Source organism: Brachyistius frenatus, unplaced genomic scaffold, assembly GCF_029030835.1.
Source record: "Brachyistius frenatus isolate BFR_SWC_R1_liver_20210118 unplaced genomic scaffold, ASM2903083v1 Contig_8, whole genome shotgun sequence".
Classification (NCBI taxonomy): domain Eukaryota; kingdom Metazoa; phylum Chordata; class Actinopteri; family Embiotocidae; genus Brachyistius; species Brachyistius frenatus.
Window position 1 is genome coordinate 3,415,242 of NW_027210607.1, and position 13,268 is coordinate 3,428,509.

A 13,268-nucleotide genomic window follows, 5' to 3' on the forward strand; every position below is an offset into this window, starting at 1 on the left:
ATAAAGTACTTATGGTATCTGTTTATACCATGGATTTAGCAGCAAAGCTATTGCAGCATTACATTTACATAACACTAAAAAATTATGTTATTATAAAAATAAAGACCTAGAAATCGAAAGCAAACTAATCTGATGCGCATATGAGGTATTAATATTTTCAGAGTCAAGATTGAGAGCGAATATAGCCGTGTTATTTTTACTCCGGGCGATACGGGCCCACACTATGGATAGTTGTTGAATCTTGCTACATCTTATGCCACCTATTTTACTTTTGTGAATGCATTAATTGAATTTGCCTTTGGTAATTCTTTTTTTTTTTTTTTTTTTTTTTTTTTGTAAGGGCAATATAACTACAGCTTTTGAAAATAAGTGCATGCTCCTTTTACATACAATTTTAATTATCTATATGTGTATAGATAGGTACAAAACAAAAAATATATACTTTTTTTTTTAAATATTTGTCTGGTCCTACCTCTGTCTCAGTGAGGTGGGAGGGGGGAGTCCTACAGGACGTACCACACCACCCAGACGACAGAACAGGGAACTGAAAGTAGCCAGGTGTCTATCAAACCATCCTGTGTGTGTGTTTAGTGAGATTTTGTGCCAAAGTGCAAATTCTAAGCTGATGGACTTTCACTTCCCCTCCAGGCGTCATCAGAGGGGAACACTAGACGATGAGTTCAGGGACCTGTGGTGTGGAAAAAGTCCCTTGTATCTGATGGAATCCTTTGATGAGGTGTTTGTGGGCAGCGGGGTGGAGTACGTGGGGCGGTGGGAGGGCGGGGTTGCAGCGCTGTCCCGGGCTGCAGGAGTTGTTGTTTTTTTTTTCTTCTCGGTGTGGGGGTCGGGTTTGGGTTTACCGGGGCAGGGCCGACGTGGCGACCCCCCCCCCTCAGCTCCAACGGAAGGACACGTGTCGAGGGCGGTCGCCCCCCTCCTTCACCAGAGGCTTGTGAAACTCTCGGCCGGCACGCGAGTGGATGCTGGCCCAGCAGTACTCGCAGTAGTACTGCAGGCAGGTGACGTTGGCACAGAAGAAGGGGGCGAACTTCCCCCCGCAGCGAGCCCCCTGGCACTCATCGCACATCTGGTCGTCCAGGACGTACGGCTTCACCTCCACCTGGGAACAACGAGAGCAGAGAGGTCGTATTTCGTTTATCAGCCACAAACGCACGTTCAAAAAAAAAACCGTGTTCAGGTGAAGCACAGTCAGCCCTGATTAATGAGGATTCTGCCCTGAATCTGCACCTTCTAAGCAGCAGTCAGCTCCCAGCTGCTGCTGTTGGGTGAAGTGTTTGGCCTGTCGGCAAAAGTAAAGGGCAACGCAAACTGCTGATGTGCGACGCGCAGCGAAACGCGCACACTGGTTTCTGCAGGTGTGGTCGAAGAGACTGTTCCTGTCGAGCGGGAACGGAGCGCAGCACGCTGATGCTCATAGAGCGGGAGGAAGCAAAAACTTTAGCGGGCACGAATTTCAAGTTACGAGTCTCGAGCAACATCGGCACGAGTTTCATCTGTTTTTCTCACCCCTGTGCCGTCAACAGTTTGTGTCAAACTCGGTAAACCAGCAACGGAGATCGTCGACGTGCTTCGGAAAGCCGATGGCCGTGAAGGAGTAAGCCGGGCGGGGCGTTCTGATTTACTTTCCCATTTCAGGAGGGGCAGGATGTCACTGTCCAGGGCCAAAGAAGGTGCATCAGGTCACCAGCGCAACCAAGTGGTTTTTTTTGTTTTTGTGAGGTCGTGAACTGCGAATTCGTCCCCCGAGGGAATCTCAACTCTCAAACCCGCAACACTGAGTTCTACTGAGGCGTCCGAGAGAAAATAATCTTTGCGACGACCTGACCTGTGGTGTGAGGGCACTTCAACGCGACAGCGCTCCAGCTCACAGCGCATTGAAAGCGTGCGAGTTTCTCAATTGTCGCCTCCCCCTTACTCGCTAGATTTTCTCCAAAAATCGAGAAAGAAATCTTAATGCGCTCTCTCTGCTCAAGTAGATTTGGAAATCACAAACGTGCAGTGGTCATAAAAAATGCGCGTAACTCCGGTCGAAAATGGTGTTAACTTGGAATACTTCTGAAAGTCATTGCTTCTCCTGTTCTCTGCGTTCGGCCGCAACAGGAGGTTTTCCATCGCGCCTCACATTAACCCGCACAGCATCTGTCGAGTATTGTAACCACATATTCAACATGCGGCCCTACGGCCAATGATTCCTTCACAACAGGGCTCCACGCTGGCTCAAAACAAAAAGGCTGTTTGAAAGGTTCTCAGTAATACGACTGACAACCAGCATGTACTGTATGGTTGGCGAGTGTGCGAACAGAACAGCTGGGTTGATCCAGATGTGTTCGCCCCTTTAAGCCGTCATCCACTGACCCCTCACAGGCCGAGCTCTGCGCAGCTATCTGGAATAAACCCGGGCGACACAGAGGCAGGTATCCTCCTGTCCACCAGCGAAGTGAGTTCGACCACTAAGCCGGGAGACGAGAAATGAGAGCTCAGTCGCCATGGAGACGCCTTAGTGTGTGAGCGGACAGGGGTGGATGCTAACCTTGTTATAGCGTGGCCACAAAATGAAAGGTTATCAAATCCTTCAACTGTAGGAGGCCGTCCTTCTGGAGCTGAACTCTGAAACAACTGCAGGGAAACATCCAGTGCCGAGGGCAACGAGACAAAAGACGCAAAGCCAGACAGAAACGGCTCCGCTGCCTCGCTATTAAACACCGATATCAAGCTGACCGGCGGTAATGAGCTTCTCTGTCCTATCATCAAGAGCCTGGTAATGGAATTGTGGACGCTGAGGGCGAGAAATGAGGAAAAATAGAAAGCGGCGAAGGGGGATTTTGTTCCCTCGCACAGCTCTGGACTCACGAATCTCAAGAATGTGCTGCACTTTCTGCAGCCTGCAGAGAACACAAGTGGTAATTCTGTCGACACAAATCATTTCTGATGATGACCACGTTGAGGGCAGCTTCATAAAATGTAGAAAAATCTATTTACAGCATCAAATGAAAACTCGCAGCGAATTAACTGGTTCAAAAAAAGGGGAGAAAAAAAAAGCATCTTTATTTTATAGTAAATGTGTTTATTCGCACCCTTTGATGCTTTCTTAAGTGTTATTTTATTGACTTGTTTTTGGGCCTTATTTGACTGCCACCCAGTCATAATAAAGACACTCTGAACCCCCAGTGAAGATGGGCGGTGATAGCTGAGGTGGGGTGGGCTGCCCCACCCTGTGCAGGCTCAGCTTCCTGGCTGACAACCAGTCTCCGTTGGTCGCGATCTGTCTCGCTGCGATTGGCCGGCGTGCCTAAAAATAACCAGGCTGCACTGGATGTACGTGTGTAGGGAACTACTATAATTAAACCAACCCTATGTGTCTGCAGCTTGAAACATCTGTCGGGACTCCGGCAGCCTAAAGGCCGGAGTGATTACACAGCCAGGCACGGCCTTCCGTTATTGTAGGCTGTGCTGAGCAGTTGGCTGAAAACGTGGCTATAATGAAAGCTCTGATACACGAAGGAGACGACTCGAGGAGAGTTCAGCGCCGGGAAAGACTGCGAAGAAACCTCACTTGTGGTTGAGACGCTGCTCTCTCGCTCTCTCTTTGTCAGAGGAGGGAGGCTGTGAATGTGGACGTGAACTCGCTCACCCTCTTGTCGATGTCATTGTGCTGCAGCTGGACGAAGCGAGCGCTGATGGCGGCGATGTAGCTCTGCTGATTGGAGAAGGCCACGCGGCCGGCTCCCTTTGGGTATTTGAGCTCCGGGTCGGTGTCGATTCCGGCGTAGCAAACACCTCCGTACAGCCGGTCCATGATCATCGCCAGCTCCACTGCAGAGGAGGGAGGGAGGGAGAGAGAGAGAGAGAGAGAGAGAGAGGTGATTAGTGCTGCAGTCCTCTCAGGAGTTTTTAACTTTAAGACCGTTCTTTCTTTGGTCTTTTCTCAATTTAAAATCTTCAGTTCCTCTAAAAATACTTAAATAAAAAGGTTTAACTGTTGTGATTGACACTGTTATTAACTGATGTAAAAATCCTCCCTGATCCACGATTCATTACTGCAGCAGTCTAGAACTGCTGGTATAATTAGTAGGACTCACATTGCAGACGAGCCAACAATGTTTATCCCAAGAACAGAAAGACTGAGCCTTCCATTACACCATGAATTCTTAACATGATGACCACTTGGCCCGCTTCCTGGAAACCAACGCAGAGGATTGCTTTCTCTCTGGGGGAACTTTCATTACGGCCTCCGGGCCTCTGGGCTCCATGGCACTCGATGTTATGAAGCCAATTTGGAAGCTTCGGGGGCTCGCAAACAAGATATTTTGTTCGTATTAGTGAGTTACCTGCACGCAGGGGCCGTGGCACCCCACCAACAAAGATGGTCTTGCGGGGGTCCAGAGGCTGGGAGCCGTCCATGACGAAGTCACTGTCGCTCAGGTTCCAGGGACGGATCTGGACCTGTGCGTGGAGGAGGGAAATAACGTGGCTGTTTAGAAGGCAGTGTATCGTATACTGCTAACGGCACTGATCTATGGATTTATTTATCGATTGTCCAGACTGAAACATATCAGTAATTAATAGATAGAGTAGCACGACATTTTGTAGAAACATTCATGATCCCCCCCAGACGATGTTTCCTTTCTGCTCTGGTGATCCCCGACTTTCTTTCCACAGAAGGCGTTCCAGCTGTGTTTTTCAGTTTGACTCCCGTGCGTCGGATGTTACAGATCACAGACGTGCTATGAAAGATGGATACGGCGCTGCTACTCCGCCTTGCCGCTATTATTTCCCATACTTTGTGTTGCAATTAAAAACTCCATTCCCAAATACCACTGTTACAAAACAGACGTCTGGTCTGTAAGGACACCTCCAACAACAAACAAGGCTGGGTTTTGCTCTTTCCATAATGAGCCTTTAATCCGTGGCGGTTTTACATCCCAATGTAAACACTATGGGCCAGGCACAGTCACTTGGGCGGGGGCTAGCACGGGGAATGAGCGATGAGTGTGTGCGTTGAGCTTCACAATGCAGAAGTAAACCTGGAAGCTAGAAAACGTTTCCGGCTTTAGTGAGCAGGTGAACAATTTTCATTCAAGTGAATGGGCTCCATCTTTGAGTTCAGTTCTCCTTCATACATCCATGGAACAGATACGCTCCGAAATTCATCAATCCAGCTGTCTGCGACGTGACAATTCGCATCTTATTCATGCTACACATCTGTAAACGAGACCCGAAGCATAATTTTACACTTCAAGTCTAATTCCCAGATTACAGCTGCACCTGATGCTCTGCTAACATGTGGCTCATTCTTATGTGGAAACATGGAAATAAATGATTTTTAAAACTGCTTTGGCATTTGGAACAAACATTCATTCTCCCCAGAGGATGAGTATTTAGAGATCCAATGATCTTTCATTGAATCAAAATTCCTAGTTTGTCCGGTACTTTGTTTTATGATCAAATCTAATAACATTACACGCGGAGTTCTCAAGTCTTTGCTAAATTTAAGATGGTGAACCTGCTGAACATAAACACGCTGGGATTGGCACCTCGACCATGTCAGCCTGCCGACGTCAGCATTTAGCTCAAAGCATTACTACCTCAAAGTTCAGCCTGACACAGACACTAACATGGGTGTCGACTTTTAGTATTGCTTCTTACACATAAACAACTGTGCTCCTGTTGTTAGAGTACCATTTACATTATCAAATGAAGAAAATGTTTGAATCCCGATTGGAAACGTGAGGAGATAAAAGGGGGACATGTAAAAATGAACGTCACCACTCACCGGTTTGTCTTTGATGGTGGGACTGGACACACACAGGTAGAGTTTGCCATCCTCCTCGATGCAGGCGTCGATCAGGGCCTGGACAGAAGTCTCCTCCTGGAACAGCAGGAAGGCGTAGCCTGAAACACCGAAAACAGGGATCTTAGGAAAAAGAACAACAGAAAGCACATCTACTGTGTTTAATAGTCACAACCTTGTGACTGTGACGCTCTAAACTTTGTCTTCTGGGCAAGAATTCATAGATATTTGAGTATTTTCTTTACACTGGCGACATTGTTTCTAGTCACGATCCCATGACTACGACCAATACTTTCTCCCCTTCTAACTATGCATAGCTTCAGACAACTTGAGCCCCGCGCAGGCGTATGACCTTGTGGCCTGTTCTTCGGTCCTCATTTGCCTCGCCTGCTTCTATGAGACATTCTGCTCCCGGCACCTCGCTGCCTGCGTCGCCTCAGATTAAATGGCTGTGAGTGCCTCAACTCCTAAAGCAACCATGCAAAATTGATCAGGCTGACACACTGCAGATCCTCCTGAGCGTTGGGTAAGGTAGGGAGATATTGGTGATGTCTATACGAGGCAGAAAGAAAAAAAAAAAAAAAAAAAAAGAGCAATTCAGACAGTCACTCTGTACTATTGAATTATTTAGCGTGGAGAGCACAGAGCTCGTCCAAGGTCAGAGCTATTAGGACATTTCGGGAGGGACGGAAACTGAGTCAAGAGGGTACATCCATCGCACAATGCTGCAAGGATCGGCAAGCAATAGGGATCTGGTTTACAGACTGAACACCTTATGTTGGAAGAGTCAAGAGTCCAAATCCACTTTCTGACCCCAAAACAAGCCTTAAGGGAGCAAATATATTCGTAATTCTGTCACAAAGTAGCAGATATTGATGCACACCACCATCTTTGAAGGGGCTCTAAATTATTAGTTTGTTGCTCCTGGTTATGTTAGCAAAAGCCCAGCAGCACCTGTAGCACCCGTGAGTCGGGGAAATGTGAGCTGCTGTCGGAGGGGGAGGGCAGATATGCACAAGTGCACAGGATCCCACACCCAACACCCTCGCTGTGCTCCAAATGACATACTTATCTTAGTACACTAGGAAATAGTGCTCTTACATATTAGGACTCTTACTGTAGTAGTGCAGGAATATTGACAGAGTAGTGCTGTTTCAAATGGCACACTGCCGTTGTCCACTGACCAGAAATAAGTGCACTATGTGAACACATCAGCCGCCAAAATATCTGCAGCTTTAATTATTTCACCCAGAAATGAGCTTGGTTTTTTGTCCTCTGTTTAACACACTCAATAAACACACTGCTTGTCCTGTCCAGCAGCGGAAAATAAACACTTTGGTGCTGCAGCTTTCTCAGCACACACACGCACACACACACACACACACACACACACACACACACACACACACACACACACACACACACACACACACACACACACACACACACACACACACACACACACACACACACACACGGACAAATGTCAGGTTTCCCTTTGAACATTCCTGAGTGGAGCTGCCACAGTTTTGATGAGCAGAAAAAAATACCTGACTCGGCAGACCTGGTGGAACTGTGGTATGTGGATGCTTCTGAGAGTGTGTATCAGGTCAAGGGAGGAGGAGGAGGAGGAGGAGGAGGAAGGGTGGAGCGAGAAGGGAAACGGCAGGTGCAGAAGCAGGCACAGGACTCGAGGCTGCGACTTCTGTCACAGTGTGACTGTGACTGTGTGTGTGTGTGTGTGTGTGTGTGTGTGTGTGTGTGTGTGTGTGTGTGTGTGTGTGTGTGTGTGTGTGTGTGTGTGTGTGTGTGTGTGTGTGTGTCCTCATGTATCTGACGTGTCCCCTGTCACAGTGACATAATGCTGTCCTGCCTCGAGCACTGATGACTTTTGTGTCGGTTTGACATTTGCATCTATCCGCAGAAAAATCTAAGCTTCAGCACTACAACCTGATGAGTTTGAGGTGGAAGAAAAACATGTATGTTAGTGCACAAACATGAAATAGGAACCAAAAACAGCATTTTAAAGAATCCACCAAAACAAAAACTAAACAGAATTAAAGCAAAAACTGATTAGAAATACAGAAAATCAGCTACTACTTTGATAACTGTTAAATCATTTTGGTCATTTTACTGATTCCAGCTTTTCAAATATGATAATTTGTTGCTTATATTTCTCACCATACGACAGTAAACTGAGTATATTTGGGCTTTAAACTGTTTGTTGTATAAAAAAAAAAAGAAAGACATTTGAAGATTTTACAATGGCATAATAGCATATTAGGACCATTGAGGCCGGGGGTGGTTCTGAAAAATAACTCGGAATTTACTAAACTAAAGTTGTAAATTTATGAGAAAAAAACAAAATAATGGAGTTTTTTTTTGTTTTTTTTAATGGTATTTTTTTTTCTTGCCAGGGAGCCACATCGTTTCACGTTGCAGGCGTGGATCAACCTTATAACACCACATAAGATGCTTCTTACTGTGTATTAGACCTGAGGTGGATGACCTAATCAAATTACACTTTGCAGTTGGATTTAGGAATAAGTAAAATTCGAAAACAAGATTGGCCACAACAGACATCCTTGTTTGAACTTTGACCTAGAGCCAACATTAATCCTTCCTTACACCCCATATGGAGATGTGTGCAGATGCTGATCCCGTCATTTTGTTACCTCTGTTACTATTGTAACAGCATGATCTTCAGGCGAGTCCTTCAAAATGAGATCACAAAAAAATGACAATTACAGCTTAGAATGAAGAATCCTTTCCATAATTAAGTTAGTGTTAAAGAGTGTTAAATACTTCATAAAGAGCCACATTAAAAGAATATGTATCTTTTATTATGATAGATGTCTCCCTTTTAGGTCAATGACAATTTCTGCTCCATAACACAGTAGCATACACAATATTAAGTCTTTGTATGCATCTGTTGTTATGCAGAGTAACCACAGAGGCTCTTACTAATTAAACATTTTTAGCGTTTGCTTTTTGCAGGCTAATAAGCTCAGTGAGGATATAATGTTTTCTCTAATAACAAGCTGCATCGTCACGGGCAAAACCAAAATACTCACAATGCAAAACTAAATTGAATCGGCCGCTTAAAATGACCAATTAATCTCTGTCTTTTTGTAATTGGTCAATACAGAGCTGGCTCCTATCGGGACCACACACAGGAAATACACAGGGAGACCGGACATAAAGAGGATTTTTGTGCATCATCATCATCTTCCTCCGACATAAGACCCCTGTGTCTGTGTTGCAGCGTTACATAAAGAAGGTTTGTCATTGGGAGAAATCATGTGGTTTAGCACTGACATCCCCCCTCAGACAAAAAAACAACTGCAGTCGTGCATAGGGGGGAAAAAAAGTGCTTGAAAAGGCAGAGCTAGCCAGCAGCTCGTACAGTCTGAAGGAGGGAACAACATGTTCCATGACCCAGGGCAGAGAGAGAAGGAGAAGGAGAAGGAGGAGGAGGGGGAGAGGAGCGAGACAGATGGAAAGAGAGCAAAAAAAAAAAGTGAGAAAAGGTAGAAAGAGGAAGGAGAGAAGCAGCATCAATGAGTGCCATACAAACAGAGAAGGTGGATGGGAGGGGCTGGTGAGCAGGAGGAGGGAGAGACCGGCGAGACCGACGGAAAGCTGCTACTTAAATGGTTTGGAAGTTAAAAGAAGTGACGCAAGCCTTCTGTGACATCATTAACACCTGTCAGAGCAAAATAAAACTTTCAGGTGGGGGACACCGAATGTCCTAGCAAAGTTACACATTTGTGATAATGGTGAAAGAAAATCGGAAATTTTGAAGACAGAAGTTTTATAAGCCTAAAGTCGACCTCTCTGGTGGCATCTGTCAGTTATTATCCTGCCTTATCTTTTAATTATGGACGATGTTACTGAAATACAATCCTCAAAATTCGATGCATCACCTTGTTGTTGGCCGTTTTTGGTATACATGATATAAAAGATGTGCTCATAATCAACACTCTAAAAGACAGTCAGTATGGGGAACATAGCCCTCTCTAATATGTTTCGGTGCCTACGGGCTCCCGTTAAAGCAGGCTGTACCGAATTCCACGGGGCACGATGCCACTTTAATGCTCTGATATTTAGTCTGAATGGTGCTGAGGATCCGTCTCTTTTTCCATCAGCCTTGCGCACTGCAGAGGCTTATGCCACGGGAGGAGAGCACAGATCTGCAGTGGCTCGTGCCTGAGATTTATAGGGCTTTGCTGCTGAGCTCCCAGCACTGTCTAGGCGAGGAAGGGAATACGAACAACCACGCAGCGGTTTCCCCCCCAACAGTACCGTTTACTGACAAACAATAGGCAGCGTGCCTCGTGAACGGCGCAGGAGAACCAGTGACCTCATGCAGGACTGATTGTTTCCTGTAATGGACGCCAGCAGTTTGACTCGTGGAGAGAAACTGTTTCCTCAATGGCAACCTGATGACATGTTGTTGAATTACTGTTAAACCAAAGACATGAACACACTGACTGTTATCGAGTTAGGATGCATATAGTTTGACACGTGGGAAATGTGCTGGAAAATTAAGTAAGAGGATTTACATCACTTTCATATCTGTACGTTTAATATGAAGTACCAGGAGCTAGTTATCTTAACTTATCACAAAGACTGGATATAGTGGGAAACAGCTAGCCCAGCTCTGTCCAGAAGTAACCAAATCCACATAACACAACTACGACTCTAGATTATGTGGTGGACTACTGCTATGCTAAGCTAACGCTAACATATCCTGGTAAATTCATATTCATATTCATATTTAGTGTACAGACTAGAGATATACATACGTAGCCTTTGGGTTTTGAAAAGTGAAACGAGAGCACCAGGGTAGTGTCACCGGTGCGATACCACAGATGGCCACTAGGGGCAGGCTCTAAAGAACCTCTGACTCCAACAGACTCCTATTCAAAAAGCGTTAACTTCTCTCTTACAAAGTCAATAAACTTTTTCCACAAGTCATGATGGCGTCATTTGCTAAATGTATTACGTCTGACCAGTGCTCTGGTGGTCGTTCTGAAAATAATTCCATTATTAATTAGATTTTAGATCTGAAAAAGGTGTAGTTAGTGGCTTGTCTGTTTGATTGACATGATTTTGGTACAGTCAGGTTTCCTGTATAGGTGGGCGGGGCTTAACATCCTCAGATTGTCCAAATATGGTGACTTCTGGCTCCAAAAAACAAAGATGGTGACGGCCAAAATGCCAGACCTGTGACTTCCAAACTTTAGTTCACAAACCAAACCAACGGTTGATGTTACGGTGAGTTGCTGCTTGATGAAGACAAAAGATTGATATCAATCTTCTCATTTAACTCTAAGTAAGCAAATTAGCAAATTTTCCAGAACGACAAACCTCCCTTTATTGGTTTATCAATAAAATGTCAGAATAGGCCAAGAAATAATCTTATAACCTTCCGTAAATCTACAATATTTATTGTTTTTACCCATAGGATTTTGTAACATTTACATTATCATTAATAAGAAATGCATTCAAAAAAATCCTGAAATCTCTTAACTACTAATCCATACATATACACTGTTGAGTCCACGTGTAGCATCAATCCCTCGCTTGTACTTTATCTACATCGCACTGTTGTGTCTTTGCAATTGACACTGCGGGGTCAGTGATTAAAAGTAATGCACAGACATCTTTCCCCCGGTATATCAAAGTCCCACATTGCAATCCTTCTCTCCCCATCATCTCATCAACTGAACGTTATGTTGACTGCTGACATCCGATCCGTGATGACGAGATAAACTGAGTGAGCGTGGTCACAATGTGCACCTCTCTGCCTTTAATAGTGATATTTAAATCCAGGCTTATCGTTTCATACCCACAAACAGACATGTGTCTGCAGTTTCAGACCACGATGACCAAGAAATAAATCAGCCAAACTATCAAAAATAAATTAAAAAACATTAAAAAAAAAAGGCTTCCTACACACTCATGTAGACCCTGCAAAAGTCTGGAGGCTGTTTTCTGTGAGAGCACAGATGAAGCCACATCTCCATGTACACTATATATCCCATGACAGCAGAGCGAGAGAACGAAATCTGCAGAGAACTGTGACTCTGCCACAAAATGTAAACAGACCGACTGCTGACAGCAGTAGGAGAAGAAAAAGAAGAAGAAGGAGAAGAAGAGGAGGAGGAGGAGGAGGAGGAGGAGGAGGAGGAGGAGGAGGGCTTGGCAGGATGGATGGAGGGAGACACAAACATCTGCTCTCCTAAAAACAAATACGGGCCCTGAGGCTTTAGAGCAATTGGAGAGCAGTCAGTGATAGAGTCGAGGAGCGGTGAAATCAGGCGTCTCTAATCATCTGAATTGGAAGAAGTCACTCACTGGATATAATCCCAGCACGAGCGCAAAAAGAGAAATCAAGGCTGGAGTAACGCAGGGAGACTGCGAGCGCTGCCACTGCAGCACTCCTCTGCTGCTGTCAGATAGATACGGAGCAGAGGAATGCAGACTTCTGTTTTGACTGACTTGTGGCATCAGAAAAATGCTGACTGTCACCTGGAACTTTTTGAAGACTTGAAACAAGCCTGACACACAGTTATTGCGGGTGACGTGAGCGTAAGCATTTGCAGCGGTTTATAGCTCCCAGCGCTCTGACTAGTGTCGTAAAGGCAACCCCCCCCCCCCCGCCCTCTTCTTCCTCTTCCTCCTCCTCCTGCTGGTTTTATTCCTGAATCACAGACAGAAATAACTGCCTAACATTTCAAGCCCATCACCAACAATAGTGTTTGGATGATAGGAGCGGGTGTGAGTGACAGCACCATAGTGACTACAGGTTACTGGAAAACTGTTTTTACGAGTGAGACGGCCAAAAAGGCTGCGTTAAATAGGGACGTTAAAAATGTTCATGATAACACTGGCATATTTTTAAAGCTGCATTACTTAATTTTTAGCCACTTGGAAGCATCAGAACAATGTTTAGATATCTGTTTGTAACTGCTACATGGCAAACTGTTAGCCAACAGTTGCTTTGATTTGGAGTCATGTTTTTGTTGATGAACAGGAGTATTTCTCTCCATCGCGTCCTCAAGAAAATATGTTTCTCTTAAGTAGCTGTCTGCTGTAGGGTGTTCACCGGTCGCTAAATCCCATCCTTTAGTGCTGTGCACATTGTGCACTGTGGTTTTTGTAAAAAAAAAACAGCTGGCTGAACACGAGGTTGATGAGAGCAACAGTAAATTTGCAGGCTGTAAAACCAAAACAAAGAGGTAAAAGATGCTAAAACGCTCTGTGGGAGCAGGAAGGGATCGGCAGAATATGTGTCCTCAAATGACCTCTAACGCACAGCCTTTTGAACCACTGTTACCATAAAAAATATTGATAAATACAGCTTTTACATCCTAATGTGATAATAACAAGCACCAAAGGTAACATTGTTGTCGGCTCCATTGTAGATGCGTTAGGTCTGGGGAAGTGA

At 45.1% G+C, this 13,268-nt stretch overlaps 1 protein-coding gene across 8 annotated transcripts in view; it reads right to left on the minus strand.

Moving 5' to 3' along the window:
- Positions 1 to 305: 305 nt before the first annotated feature.
- Positions 306 to 13,268, minus strand: part of cpeb3 (cytoplasmic polyadenylation element binding protein 3) — a 40,754-nt gene continuing 27,791 nt past the window's right edge. For all 8 annotated transcript variants that reach the window (XM_069689908.1, XM_069689909.1, XM_069689904.1 and 5 more), the window contains 4 exons: positions 5,795 to 5,913; positions 4,350 to 4,464; positions 3,653 to 3,834; positions 306 to 1,120 (listed from right to left, as the gene is read on the minus strand). In XM_069689908.1, the coding sequence (XP_069546009.1) occupies positions 893 to 1,120; positions 3,653 to 3,834; positions 4,350 to 4,464; positions 5,795 to 5,913 (644 nt within the window). In that variant the 3' untranslated portion in view covers positions 306 to 892. The remainder of the gene's footprint in view (positions 1,121 to 3,652; positions 3,835 to 4,349; positions 4,465 to 5,794; positions 5,914 to 13,268) is intronic.